At 32.4% G+C, this 15,280-nt stretch overlaps 1 protein-coding gene across 4 annotated transcripts in view; it reads left to right on the forward strand.

The window, feature by feature from the left end:
- LRRC7 (leucine rich repeat containing 7) overlaps positions 1–15,280 on the forward strand; it is a 643,523-nt gene that overhangs the window by 520,039 nt on the left and 108,204 nt on the right. For 3 of the 4 annotated variants that reach the window (XM_063625216.1, XM_063625217.1, XM_063625218.1), the window contains 5 exons: positions 1,401–1,470; positions 3,658–3,757; positions 5,927–6,051; positions 8,047–8,295; positions 13,097–13,297. In XM_063625216.1, coding sequence (XP_063481286.1) covers positions 1,401–1,470; positions 3,658–3,757; positions 5,927–6,051; positions 8,047–8,295; positions 13,097–13,297 — 745 coding nt within the window. Of the gene's footprint in view, positions 1–1,400; positions 1,471–3,657; positions 3,758–5,926; positions 6,052–8,046; positions 8,296–11,723; positions 13,074–13,096; positions 13,298–15,280 lie in introns of those variants that run through there. The other variant, XM_063625219.1, reaches the window with a different exon arrangement.

The raw sequence follows: 15,280 nt of genomic DNA on the forward strand, positions 1-15,280 counted from the left end.
TTCACAATTTCTGGCTTAAGTGAATTGAAATAACTTTTAGTTAGGAATAACTTTTAGGGATAATTTGGCTTAAAGTTATAAATGTCACTGTAACAATTATATAAAAAAGAATTGCGATATAATTTAGTATCAGTTATTTATATTCATGTTTATATTTTATCAATATTTATTAGCTCAGAAAGGTTATTATATTTTTTCTAAAGTTATCTATATAATGCAGTTTTAATATTTATATTGCCTTTCAATCTCTTTTCATATTTATTAGATTTTTAAGAAGTGTTTAACTGCTTTTGCTCATAAAATTAACTATAAAATTAATTTTTAATTACTATAAGATTGCCCACTTCCATTATCAAAATAAATTTATTTGTCTGTTGGCTGACAGAATTCTAATACATTAAAGACAAGGCAATTTTCATTCTATATTATATCTAAAATGTTTATCTGTATTCAAAAGTGAATATTCAGAAGTTAGTAATAAGTCTCGTTGGCATGCCTTGTTTGTACTACTCACTTTGCTAACTAGCTTTGATGGTAACCCATGTGATCACGATGTGTTGATCATGCACAATTTGAAGGATATCAGATAGTGTGAAGTACTTTGGCCCTCCAAAGGCTGAAGCCAAAGCTAAATATATAATTTTGATTGAATACCAAGGCTAATATCAAGTTATACATCTTAGAAGTGCTAATTTTTTAAAGATTACCCCTTTGAATATCTACTACACATTGCATGAAGGTCAAAAGAACATACTTGCTGAAGGTCAACATAATACTGGGAGCTGTACGTTCCTTTAGTAGTAAAACAAGCATGGTCCTTTGCCCTCATGGAGCCTACAGTTTTCAGGGGATAGCAAAGAGTAAGCAAATTGTCACAAAAATAAATGTATAATTCAAAACTGCAATGTGTTCCATGAAGGAAAATACAAGGTGCTTTGAAACCAGATTGAGGGAAGTAATTTAAATGAGGAGTGAAGAAAAGCCTCTTTGAGAAGATGGCATTTAAGCCAAGAATGAATGCATATGTGGGATTCAGTAAAGTGAAGTATGGGAGAGAGTATTCCAGAGAAAAGAGCAGGCGGATAGAGCCAGTTGTCCTGACAGGACTGAGTCAGGAAAAGAGTTGCAGATAAACTTCTGGAGGGATTTTTAGGGGCCAGACCTTTTAAGCTCAAACCATACATGTTAAAATTTTTTTATTTGTATTCAGATATAATGGGAAGTATTTGAAGGGTTGTAAATAGGATATTTTCATTTTTTAAAATATCGTTCAGACTGCTTAATGGCAAAGGGATTCAAGAAAAGAATGAAACCAACGAATTAGAGTATTTTAAATAAGTCTTAGAAATGAACTTTTATCCATCTTTACCCATGCTATTAGACTTTTTGTGTTTTTGCAGATTGAAGAATTTACCATTCTCATTTACCAAACTTAAAGAGCTTGCAGCTTTGTGGCTTTCTGACAATCAGGTAAAAGGTTTTATTGCCTGATTTGTTTATTAAGATGAACTATAATTGAAAGTTTGAATTACTAATTTATTCCCAATAGATACCTTTGACAGCAACTATAAAATGTAGATTGTTTTTATCCCCAGAAAGAGAGATTTTTGTAAAGATAGCAATTCAAACATTGCTGAAGTCAAAACAGTACTGTAAGCCCCACCCTCCTTGAATACTTCTATTTAACATCTACTTCATTCTCTGAGATCTAATATACAAAATGATCATTTTTATAGCTTTTTAACCTCTAGGTGGTACACGTATGTCCTTAGAGGATATACTTTAATTATATCTCTGAAGGTAAAGAATAAGAAATTGTTACCACAATCCCCACAACAGGGAATTATTATCCTCTATGTTCCTTTTTCTTCTTATCCTTTTAATTATTATCAACTTACTTCAAAAGCTTCATTCATGAAATTTGAAATATCAGGCTGGGCTCGGTGGCTCATGCTGTAATCCCAATACTTTGGGAGGCCGAGGCACACAGATCACTTGAGGTCAGGAGTTGAAGACCAGCCTGACTAATGTGGTGAAACCCTGTCTCTACTAAAAATACCAAATTAGCCCGACACGGTGGTGCACGCCTATAATCCCAGCTACTCAGGAGGCTGAGACAGGAGAATCCCTTGAACCCGGGGGGCACAGGTTGCAGTGAGCCCAGATCACCCCAGCCTGGGTGACAGAGCGAGACTCTGTCTCAGAAAAAAAAAAAAAAGGAATTTGCAATATCTTTTTGGCAATTATTAGTATTTTCTGTAAAATTGTTTTGGTATTTTTTTATCCTCTTGAAAACAGATTTTAATTGAATCAGTAATATTGCATTAGTAAATAATTTTATTAACTGGAAAATAACAAGAAACCATGGACGATATCTGATTTGCCTACAGAAGAACAAATGATAGACAATTTTTATATAGTTTATTAGTCCTCTTTTTTCTTGTGATCCTTAAATTTTGAAACACCTATCCTCAGATATGAATGGCTAAATGAAAACAATTCATCTTGAATTTAGCTCATCATTATTTTCCGAGCATAAAAGTAGCATTACTGGTACGTGAATTGTTCATACTTACAGTCATTGGACACTTGTGGAAAATTTAATGTAACCTTTACAAATTATAAAATGTAAATATAAGAATAGTTTGTGTTCCTACAGTAATTACAGCATTTGCTTCCATCTATTGAGTCAAAAATTAGTAATTCAAATTCAAATCTTATCAATAAACTATAGATTTTTCAAGGCATCAATATATCATCATAAATAATTTCTGGAATCAATGTGAACTACGCTAATGTAATAGTATATTCCACAATATTGCATTGTGGGAAAAAAATATGATTTATTATTCTTGTGGGAGAATGAACAGAGCAGTGACTGCATCATTTAACTTTTATTTAGAACAGTAATGTAATGTGGTTATGACTCAGTTTCATGAGACAAACTGATATCAAAAATCCCCTTTGTGTTTCACTGCTATTAATGTCATTAAATAAGCAGATTTTTAGTATATTAGATAATATCATTTCCAATATATTTCTGACATGGAATATCAGAGTTCTAGAATACCCCTTCAAAATGAGTATTTCTGAAATCAAATTAATAACAGGATGAAATACGCACAGAGGTCAATATATTATGATATATCAGGCACAAGTACAGTTGCTTATCTATAAAGTGGACCCTGTCTTTGGCTATAAAAATATCTCTTATAAATAAATGAATGCTCTTTTAACCTAATTAAATTCATAGATGATCTTGTATAGCATAAATTTGATAGCAAATTCCATTTGTCTTTCTAGGGCAACAATCCATGAAAATGAATAGGCGTATAGAACCATACCAAAAGCTTACTTAGTTGAAACAATTTAACACATTTTGATCTCTTCAGGATTAAATCTGACATTGCTCAGTTGAATAGGTTTTGATAAGTTTTGTAAAAGGATATACAAAAGAAGAGGAAAACTTTATTATGAAAATCTTAGAATATGAAAATATTCCTCAGTAATAGTATTATTTCATGTTGTAATTTCTTATTTTATTTCCTTTTTTTCACTTTTTTCCCCCCAATGTTTATTTATCTGAGTGAGACCAGACTATTGACTGTTATATATTTGCAATTGTGTTCATCTAATTTGTATGTTCTTTGCTTCTAGTCCAAAGCCCTTATCCCTTTACAAACAGAAGCCCATCCAGAAACAAAGCAAAGAGTATTGACTAACTACATGTTTCCCCAGCAGCCTCGTGGTGATGAAGGTAAACTGTCAGTAGAAATTTCTTCTCTACGTATAATGATTATGGATAGAAATGACTAATTTTATTCGGCTCTCTGGCCAGGAGTACTGGCACATGGACAAGCTTATAAAGATAGTTACATGACACACAAATATCATTTGGGGATATGCTTTAAGCATAAGTCCTATTTTCTACTCTATTTTAGATAAGCTTCCAAAATAAAACTCCTCATCGTTATATCTTACATAAAAATAATGTTGATATTTAGGAGCAACTATTGCTCTTTATGGATTTTGCAAGACATGTGATGAGTAAAGCAAATCCAGTAACCAGCTAATCAAAATGAGCTAAGAGCAGTCAGATCCTAAGGAAGTTTCAGTGAACTGGTTTAGTTGCTGTGTTCATTTATTGCATGAACACAATTTAAACATCTAGTCCAATGATCTCTGGACTCAAATTATTTCATGGTCTAAGTCAACCATAAATAGATACTTGCAAATAAGACCATTCTTTCAAGTTGAGTTTCCCTAACCAATATCCCTAAATCCTTTTTCAATAATTAAATCTTCTCTTCTATGATCACATTATTCATTTAAAAAGGTTAAAAGAGCTTTGTCCTTTGCTATTTGAAACTTAGCATAGGCTCCTTAGCCCAAGCCAACATAAGCTGATATGCACATTTTCCACAGTTATAGAGTAACAATAATTCTTGGAAGAGTAAACTTATTTTAATCCAGCCATGGATGAAATCTACCCAATCCATGTGAATGAGGCCAACTTGTAAAAGAAACCATTTGTTTGTGTATTTCTTATTTCCAGGGATAATTATAATAAATGACTTTAGTCTTTGACCTCCAAATGTAAGTGAATCATTTTGGAATATTTTAGGATATTTTTCTTTAAATTTTGTCTACAGAAGTAGGAAAAGATTGTTTTAATATGCATTTTTATAAGTCAATAAAATTAACCTTTTGAATTGATAAAAGAAAAGCCACCATGTTTACGTATTTTATGAGACATCTTAAGTAAGGATTATGTTATATTCATGCAGCTTTACTTATGTTTTCATTTTAATAGCTCTACATTATCAAAATATTTAACTTCAAAAGAATATAGGGAAAAAATGAAAAGTATCTCATATTCACTGGTCATTTCTGAGATATGATCTCACAGATTGAATCCCTAATTTGTCCCAAGGTATATTCAGTTAGGTAGGGTGTAGTGTTAAGGAATTAGCCTAGCTGAGTTTGCTTTTGTTTTTGTTTTTTTTCTTTGAGAAAAGAAAGGTTGGTAATTGAAAAGTTTCCTTGAACTTAAAGCAAGTCATCCTTTGGTTTTCCAGGCAGGAGTGTAATAAATGAGTTTTCAGAATCCCTTGTAACAAAGAAAGACATGTATGATAAAGGACCTCCTTTGGAAAAGAATTTAGCCTTAACTAAGTACTTTTATTGCATTTTCATGTGATCTTTGCCATAATGTTGCAAAGAAGATATTATCATTAGCCAACATTTTATGTAAATTAAAGATTTATAAGCCATTTCCCTGTTAATTTGACACGTTCAAACTAACTGAAAGAGACTAAATTTTCCACGCTCTCTACCATAAAAACAAGCTCCCCTCATTGACCCCACAATAAAAGGAAAAGGTTGCAATCTTAGATACCTTATTGCAAAGTCAGTGTTATGTGGTAACTTTTATAAAAGAAATTTGTAGAGAGTTTAGCAGTTACAAATAAGGATTCTATTTAGACAGGAACAGAATCCTGCATTAGCCACTGAGAAGTCTCTTAACACTTTGAGCAAGTCACTTAAAACTCATTATTAAAGTAAGGATGAGATGAGTAGTACCATTGTGCTGTTGTAAGGATTGAAAAAGATAACGCTTTAAAATGCTTGGTCTAACTCTCTATATTATTAGTATTGTCCTATGGGGACCCCATTTCCTACACTAGAAAATTTCCCAATCCCGAGTATTTCAGGAATACTGAATTTGAGTTAAGATTACAAAAGACCATGTAATAAATATCAAGGGAATTTTATTCTTTTGTTTCTCTTTCCTTCTTTCTCTTTCTTTTTTTCTTTATTTCTGTATTTGTTCGTAGTATCGATCACCATTTTTGCATACTGTATTAAATACTTTGTGTAAAATTGTTTTTTAAAAAAGCAGTAATACTTTGGAATCTAACTGTAGATTTCCAGTCAGACAGTGACAGTTTTAACCCTACACTGTGGGAAGAGCAGAGACAACAACGCATGACTGTTGCCTTTGAATTTGAAGACAAAAAAGAAGATGATGAAAATGCCGGGAAAGTTAAGGTGAACCTTTTAGCTTTTGTTTCGTCTTTCTTCTCCTTATCTTTTTGTTTGTCCATTGTTCTTATTCAGATAGATTTTGGGACAAAGTCAGATACCTCTTCAAGTCTCATGGCGGTACCTTTGATTACAGCATGCTGGTAGTTCTGGAAGCATTGGTGTGCTTCAGAATGAGACTAATGTCCCAAATCTGAGTGAGCAAATTTGAAATGCCACTTCATCCAACAGAATGACTGCCTGAGAGAGATTCAAGCTGAGAGAAAGTAGAAAAAAAAAATCTGTGTGATAGACTTCATCTAAGAACCTTATTTCATTGTTGACACGCTACGATGATTTTTTTTTAATCACTGAGCAAAGCGTCATGCAGACTGAATGAGGCCAAAATAAACATTTCTGGAAGGGCCAACAGAGTAATATGTTACATTGGCATTAAAATCTCTGAAAAGTTCTGTGTCCTTGGGCTATTCAAGAAGAGTTTATGAGTTTCCTTAAATATGAGGACAATTTTAAGGAAGATTAGTGCCTAATGGCAGGTGATGTTCCTTAGGGAACATAACTTCAATTTTTTTTCACCTCAAAGTATATTTAAAAGATCTTTTATAGGGACTACTAAGTCAAGTAACAAGATTGAATTTTAAAATGTGTATTTCTCCATTACTTAAATTTTTAATTATCATCAGAATTGATTTAGATTTTCTCAACATCACATTTTCATGTTGGCATGACATCATCTTGAATCTCTCATTTACTTTTTATAACATTGTATGTGTACTTTTTCTATCATGGCTACTAACAGCTCTCTTAGTGACTAATTACCTTTATAATTGCATATACGTTCTATTAATAAGGCTAGATTGTGTGTTATGTTTGTCTCTGTCCTCTCCTTTCCACATTTTCTAAACTTTATTCCTTAAATCAGCACATGAGCCCTTACTGGCAAGGCCTACCAATATCATTACGGAGAACCCAAAATGGATTCCCAAATCCAGAATAACAATTTTGTTAAAGATTTGGGTTTAAAAAAAAAATGTCTCTCGATAGTTGATTAGTGCTGTCTAACAACCAAAGAGACATCTTTTTGAACTTGTGAATTCCTAGAAAAAATAATGCTAAACTGAAAACAAACCTTCAGAACATTTCAGTTCTTTTACGGATTTCGTATGTTAAATCCATAACCAATGGATGATGCATTCTATACCGGACTTCTGATTCATCTTGATATTTCATTGAATTACCAAAACTTACATGCTTCTTCCTGAAATTCTATATTCAAAGAATGCAAGAAGAAAGTGCATTTAATATACTCTGGTATATGTGTCAATGAAAACATAAAATATAGTAAATGCTTACAGTTATTTAGAAGCCCTGTTTGTGTGTTATGTGTTCAAGTTTGTTTATAATCAGAGTAGGTTCATTATACTTTAGAGTGTTTTTTCTCTGTGTTTATTTACATTTGGTTTATTTATGTATTAATGAAACAATGTGTGTTTCAAAATCTCAAACTACTCAGTCTTGACTAATTTGAATATTTCCAATGCCATTGGCTATTGGACAAATTAGAGCACAAACAAACTTCTAAATAAATCATCCTGGAAGTATGATGAATAGAATATATTGTAATCTTACACTAAATTAATCACACCTTTCTGGTTCATTACATGTACATTAAATTCAGCACCATTTTACCTTTAATTTACATGAAATTTAAAAAGGAACCATTGACCTATGCTTTCAACTTTCAAATGGACTAGAGTATAATGCCCTACTTACAGTCTGTATAGTGTAGTATGAATGCTGCATTGTGTGAAGAAATTGTGACCCTTAAGCATCATATAAGATTAGTACCATTTTATACGTGGATTTAAAACTAACTTTATGATCATTATTTTAAATGCATAACTCAGAGTGAAAGAAAAAGAGAGTAGAAAAATGATACAGTGAAAGTATTGCTACAGTGCTCCTCTTTCTCCCAGAAAATGGAGGTTCCTTCTCCCACAGGATCTGTCCTGCCAAGCCCCCTGGGAAAGGGGCCAGCGTGGGATTACTCTCCAACCTGCCAGACTGTCTGGCGATTGCTGCACACCATGGGCCAGGTGTGATCAGCAGATCCAAGATATGCCCGTCCCCCAGAATGACCCACAGCTGGCATGGGGTTGTATAAGTGGCCTCCAGCAGGAAAGGAGCATGTGTACTCCATTGCCAGTTGCAGCACAATCCACCACTCTTCCCTCTCTAAGTGGCAGACAGGTAGGCCTAGGTGTCTGGGGTAGGAGAATCTCCCATGTAGAGGCAACCTTGGAACAGTGGTTTATGGGGTATGTTCTGCATGATTTGGGGTAAGAAATGTCGATCACATAGAAACCTTCAAATTGCCAGTGTTTTATCTCAATTTAACATTTTGTTTATTGACATTGGCAATGGGGTGGGGAGGACTAAGTCAGAGGGGAGGGAATATCAATGTGAGGTGCCTATTGGTGGGATATCTGGCATGGTTTTTGAGTTGGGTGCTTTATTTTTTTTTCTTTAATTTCAAGTGTGGGAATACCAATAGTTGGGCAGAATGTTGATGACACTATTGATACATTCTAAATTGTCCCCTCCACGTATATGCACATTTTTTATAATGTGAATTCTGGGGGAGATTAAATAGCTAAAACTTAATTCTTAAAATAGCATCAGATTTAAATTGAGATTTGCTGAGAGTGGCCTTTAAGCACAAAGATAGACATCTGTTGAAAAGCATCAATTTCCTTTAATTTGAAGACACAGATCGTATGAATTCCTGTAAGAGAAGATTGAATTGGGAGTTGTGGCAAATAGGGCTTCCTTATCTCTGTGGTTGGGTGTTTTAAGAGGTTAATGGGGGGAATAACATGTCTTACTGGAATGTGAAAGAACACTGCATGTCTTGTAAACTTTACTATCCACATGTAATGGACTAGATACTTATCCATTGTCTTATATTTTTGCTACAATATAAGGCAAGCTGAGAATGCATTTTCCTAACTAAAACTGCTATAAGTTTCTTTTCTTTGTATAACATTCCAACTAATTCTCAAAGTAATATAATATTTAACAATCAATGATCAAAGTATTAACTAATATTTCTCTTACTGGAATTTACAATCAAATCCAATTAGAGTTTGATCATGAAGTGAACTATAATATATTATATTACATAATATATTATAATATATTAAAAAAAGTTCCGTGTGAATTCAAGATATCATTTCTAAATGCCCTAGCTATTAACCTTAAGTGATTCTTTATTGCTAAATTTTTGGGGGTCTCCAACATCTTGCAGCTGCTATTTGCATTTACTGCACTTTATTTAGATCTAAGATACAAAGAATGTTGTGAAACATTTGTTTTTCAAAATTAAAGTAATATTTTAGTAAAAATCTTGCATTTTAATAAAATGTATACGTGAACTGAGCAAATACTTTATAGTGAGTGATCAACACAACACAGTTTTGCAAGATTATAATTGATTTTCCTACCTATGTGTATAATAAATGAATTTATATATTTTATCTCATAGTGGAATAAGAGAACATTTATAGTCTATATATTTAGACATATAGAGAAATTGCTCTTATATTTGGGTATTACTTAAGTATTAGTATAACTGGGTTTATGATCATGTTTATTCACTTCTGATGCACTGCATATATCCATTGAAAAATAAAGCAAAGCAATCTATAAATGAGCATAAAATATGCTTGAATAGAGCTTCCAAACATAATACAATGATAAAATATAGTTTCATCTTTAAAAATTATAAAATATTGTGTTACTTAGCTTTATTTAAAAAATAGAAATTATTTTGCCATTTAACTCAGAGAAATTCACATTTTAAACTTACAGTGTTTCTTCCACAATATTGTACAAATATATGCTGCACCCATACTCTGAGCTAAGTAACACTTGTGTAGCATAAGCATCAGAGTCAAAAGACTTAAGTTTGAATATTGCATCTACTAGCTATGTAATCTTAGGCAAGTTACTTACATGGTCTGAGCCACACTTTTCTTTCTGTAAAGTGGCAACAGCTGCTGCAATGGGTTGTGAAACTTGAGTGAGATTTTATTATAATGATTAATTATATAATATTTAATTATTAATCATTTATTATTTAGTGTATAAATATTAATTTATATTTAAACCTATAGAATTAATAATAATGTTTATGTAAATAATTAATAATAAATTAAATATCCCTATAAAACATTTATCATGGTGACTGGAACATGGGAGATACTGAATTAAATAACTGTTTCTATGTATAATTGAAAAAAGATCCCAGACAGTTACAGATACTATGTTTAGACATATACAGAGTAGAGTCAAGATCACCAAAGGAATCCAGATTTTTAAAATACATTAAGTAAAATGTGACATTAGAAATAGTATCTCATCTCTGCATAGAACTTACAGATTTTCCAAGAACTTTCAGATTTTTCACATTTTAGCTCCAGAGTAACTCAGATTTGTAGGAACTATATTATCATTTCCATTTTACATGAGTAGAAACAACAGAAAGATTAGTGGATGATAGCTAGTTGGGAATAAATCTGTGTCTTAAATTTAAATGTTCTGACTCCAAGGCCAGTAAATTCTGCTAGTAGGCTAGTAAGTGAGAAGCAAGGAGCTTATTTTTTAGGTGAAACAAATCCAAGCTTTATAAGACCTGGAACTTCCTCAATTTAAGTGGAGGTCCTCTTTCAGGAAAAGAATATAAAATGACTATGTAAATAATAGGGCCCCTCACAAGACTTTGGACGAGGTGTGTAGCTTAAGCTTCATGAATGCATAGTAAATCTATTTCTAGATTTAAATGTTGTCACAGGAATAAAATATTCAAACATATTCTGGTGATATGACCAAAATATCACATGTACCTGCTTATAAAATAACCAGAAAATATTAGTACCATGCCAAATAGTGATCTAATTGTGTCAGATGGGACATAGCATCTAACAAAAAATACATTACATTATTCAATGAAGTATTTAATTCAATTAAGGAAGAACACTTCACATTTCTTTTGCCTTCCATTCAATTTATAAGTGTAGTTTTAGTGTTGGGGATTTTTTAAGTTGCATAGAATTTTAATTTAATGCCCTACTTTAGCTTATTTTTTATTCACATACAGCTGGTTATAAAAAATAAAATGTTCTTAATTGGCATGATAGTCATAGCATTCTACAACTTACATTTTTAATGTAATTTTTTTTTACTTCTAGCACTTTGATGTCAAGTACTTTTAAACAAGTTCAATGATATAATTTAAAAATTATACTTAATTTGTGATTAACATTTCTAATACCACTTTAAACAACAGATCTAAGAATGCATGCATCTCAATGGACTTTGTCTAGTAGTCATATCATTCCTTTTATGTTTAAGAATACATTACAAATTAAGTACCCTGGGATTTATTTATATTATAATCTAACAACTTACACTTTTTTTTCTGTCAATTCTAACTTTGTCTTGGGTTATATTTTTGTAGCTATATTTCTATATATTATCAATGTCATCCTTATTTATTTGAGAGTTTAAAGAGATTAAACTACATTTAAACAGCACTTACATTAACAAAATTATCTGGTTTTTCATTTGTTTTCCCAATATTTACTGGAATAATAATTTTATATCTTTAATATTAAAAGGAATGTTAGAAGTCATCTAGTGAAGTCCAATTCCAGTATTTGATGAGAAAAATGAGCCACAAGGAAGACAAAATATTGAGAAGAATAACACAGTTGGTGGATTTGCTAAAACTGCAGATGGGCAAAAGTGTTTGAATTCATATTCATAATTTTCAGATCTATATCACCATCATAGTTTCTTACATCCCATGAATTACATGGGTGTGTGGGGGTGGGTGTGGATGTGCCCCTCACTCTTTTTTTCTCTGCCTTTTCCACTCTTCCTCTTCCTTTCACTGCTTCTCTTTCACCTTCTCTCCTCCTACCCTCCCACCCCCACACACACTTTCCACAGATACATACCTACCACAATCACATAAATCATTTCATTTTATAAAGTTGATTCTACTCAGATGCAAAACAGGATTGTTGGAACAAGCCAGGCCAAGTAAATCCTTTTTCTCCCAGTCCCTTTTAATTAGCATGCACAACTTGTACTTATTCTATTTTAAATATATTATAACAAGTACCGTGATGATGAAATACTCTGCATGGAATGTCTCATATTTTCTCCCTCTAAATTTAATGCTAAGAATAGTCATTAACATGTGTTCCCAAAAGTTAGATTGATACCCTAACATGAATTCAAGAATGGAAATAAGTAGCTGGATAGATAAAAGCCAAAATTTACACATGTACCTAAAATATCGTACAAAGTGATCCCAATTTTTAATTTCTCTTCATTATAAGATATTACTCAAGAAGCATGTTACTTTCTTAGGGTAAAAAGTAAATATAAAAACCACCCTGAAGCATTTTTTTCCCTTAGGGATTAACGAGAATTAGCTATCCTACCTTTTGATATAACACACTAACTAACAGAAGGCTAATGCCTATTCGGGCAGCAGATATTGTCAACTCCCCAGTTTTTAATATGCAACTCTACTTGTAAAGCTTTTGGGGTCTCCTCCCATCACCTGCATTGATACTCAAAAGATACTCTTAATATCAACATTATTACTTATAAATATTAAAATAGTGAAGAGAACAGTGTCTAAAGTAAAAAAGCAGCTGCTATAACTTGATTAAATTTTTCAAATTACCAATCACTTAAGTGTTTTGACCTACTGCTATTTCTGCCATCTATAGGGTAGGTCTAAAGACAGAATATGATCCAAAATTAGTTTATAATCTAGAAGGGTGGGAAGGGGTGGGAAGTCCCACAAGGCTGAAGATGAGAACTCTGTGCATCCCACTCTATAACAGAGTTTCTCAGCCAGCTCAACACTCACTGTATTGCATTTGATTATACTGCTGAATATAAAATGGGATAGTTTTGTGAACATGCTTGCTGAAGTTATTTTTATGTTAAATTTCTTTTTGTAAACTTCTAGGTTGAAATAAACCTAAAACGATATCCAACTCCTTACCCAGAGGATTTAAAGAATATGGTAAAATCTGTTCAAAATTTGGTGGGTAAGCCAAGCCATGGAGTGCGTGTTGAGAATTCAAATCCAACTGCTAACACGGAGCAAACTGTGAAAGAAAAATATGAACACAAGTGGCCGGTAGCCCCAAAGGAGATTACAGTGGAGGTATTTGAAGGTTATTGGTAATTGCCAGTATGGTTTGGATTTTTTGGAATTTTAAATATCTTTTTTAACTGAATAGATCTTCCTTGATAAGTGCATTTTTTTCCTAAAATAGAAATGATCTCTCTACTTTTTCAAACTATGAGGGTTGCATTTGATCAATCATAGAAGAATGATACCCTCATGGCCTAAAATCATTAACATAGCTCCAAAAGTTCCAATACACACAGAATGAGTAAGTTCATCACCCAGCAAGGCCTGGCCAGTGAGTGCATTATATCATATTAGTGACATTATTTTGACTACCCCAAACTTTATTGTATTAATCATTAAGAAAGACTAATCCAAGATTTTCTATTATGCAAATCTCATAAAATTCCTAATTAGATCTAGAGCACAACTTTTAAAATGTTTTTATCTTTGAGTTACAACTTTTCTAGGAAACACTGATTAACAATAAAAAGAGGATATAACTTTGAAATTTAGATTTATGGAATCTAGTCATGTGAAGCTTAATTCCTATATTTTAGAATGAGTTAGAAATCCATCCTTATTGATTTTGTGGTCTGAAAAGAATTCAACTACACTTATGCCACCTCTACTATTTCATCAACTCTTCAGCTAATTTGGTTATCATATTTTTATCTTCATTAGAAACATAATTGATCTGAGTACGTCTGTAAGTTCACATAACTACTTCTCCAAAATCTAGAGTGGCAAAACTCTTTTACAAATCTGCATTTCAGAGCATCATTTTGTTGCATTTATTAAACACCAACTGCATGTGTAACACTGTGCCAAACACTGTGAGAGAAAAGAAATATAAAATGTGTCTATAATCCCCCAATAATTTAAAGCCGACCCAGATACACTTAAGACACATGAAACAATTAAAGAGCATATTATTTAAAATATGATCACATGGTTAGTTGAGTGATGGAGAATATAATGCTCCAAGTTTAGTTTAGACTGTATATTAAAGGTAAGGTGATTCGGTTAAAGGGGAAAAGGGAGGAGGGCATTCCAAGCAAGGGGAAGATCTTGAGGAAAAATAAGCGTAGTGTGCACATCTGCCAGCAGAGGTACCAACCTACCCTAGATTTCTAAGGGAAAAAAAATTAGCATTCATTTTCATTGTTTTTTGCTTATAAAATCAGTATCATTTTACTTTTTCCTTTCCAAAATATTATGCACATATTATAGTAAAGCAACAGACTGTTCTTTTATCTCAAAGATCTCACTGCAATATAAATGGGAAGGAAACTAACATTTAGTAGATACACACTAAATACATACATATACGTTTTAGATTTAAATATCCTGTAATCACAGTTTAACATCAAAATAACTGGTGGTCATGAAAATCTATAAACTGGATAATTTTACTATAAAATAAGAGTCTAAAATGTCTTCATGCAGGGATGGGATAGATGAGACTGTGGTCATGAATTTAATAATAAATCTTAAAACTGTCTCAAAATCAGGTCAAACATAACAAATCCAAAATTAAATTTAATGTTTCCTTTGCAAACTTGCTTTTGCTTTCATGTTCCTGATCCTGATCTCACTGGCACCATTATCTTCCATTTCACTCAAGCTAGAAATTTGAGAGATGTCCTGATTTCTTTTTCCTTCTTTCTCTCCACTTCCTGTCTCTTCCAAATAATTACCAAAGCCTGTGCATTCTCACCTAAGTGTATCATTTCTACCTCCTCAAGCTGTCAACTCTGTCCTGCATTACTATAAAAAAATACCCATTTTTTGGCTTCCCTTGTCCCCAGCCTCCTCATTGCCTTGTCAGTGATCTTTCTAACACAGAATTCTAATTATTTCCTTGCCCTCCTTAAAAACACTACAGTGACTTCTTATTGCTAAGGCTAAGATTAAAGCTCAACTTTCAGCTTTAAATTTGTCTGTGTGATTTGTACCACCCCTTTCTTAGCTTTCTTTTACTAGTCTTTTCCTCTTGAACAGAAATTTCACTGA

Source organism: Symphalangus syndactylus, chromosome 12 (genome assembly GCF_028878055.3).
Source record: "Symphalangus syndactylus isolate Jambi chromosome 12, NHGRI_mSymSyn1-v2.1_pri, whole genome shotgun sequence".
Taxonomy (NCBI): Eukaryota; Metazoa; Chordata; class Mammalia; order Primates; family Hylobatidae; genus Symphalangus; species Symphalangus syndactylus.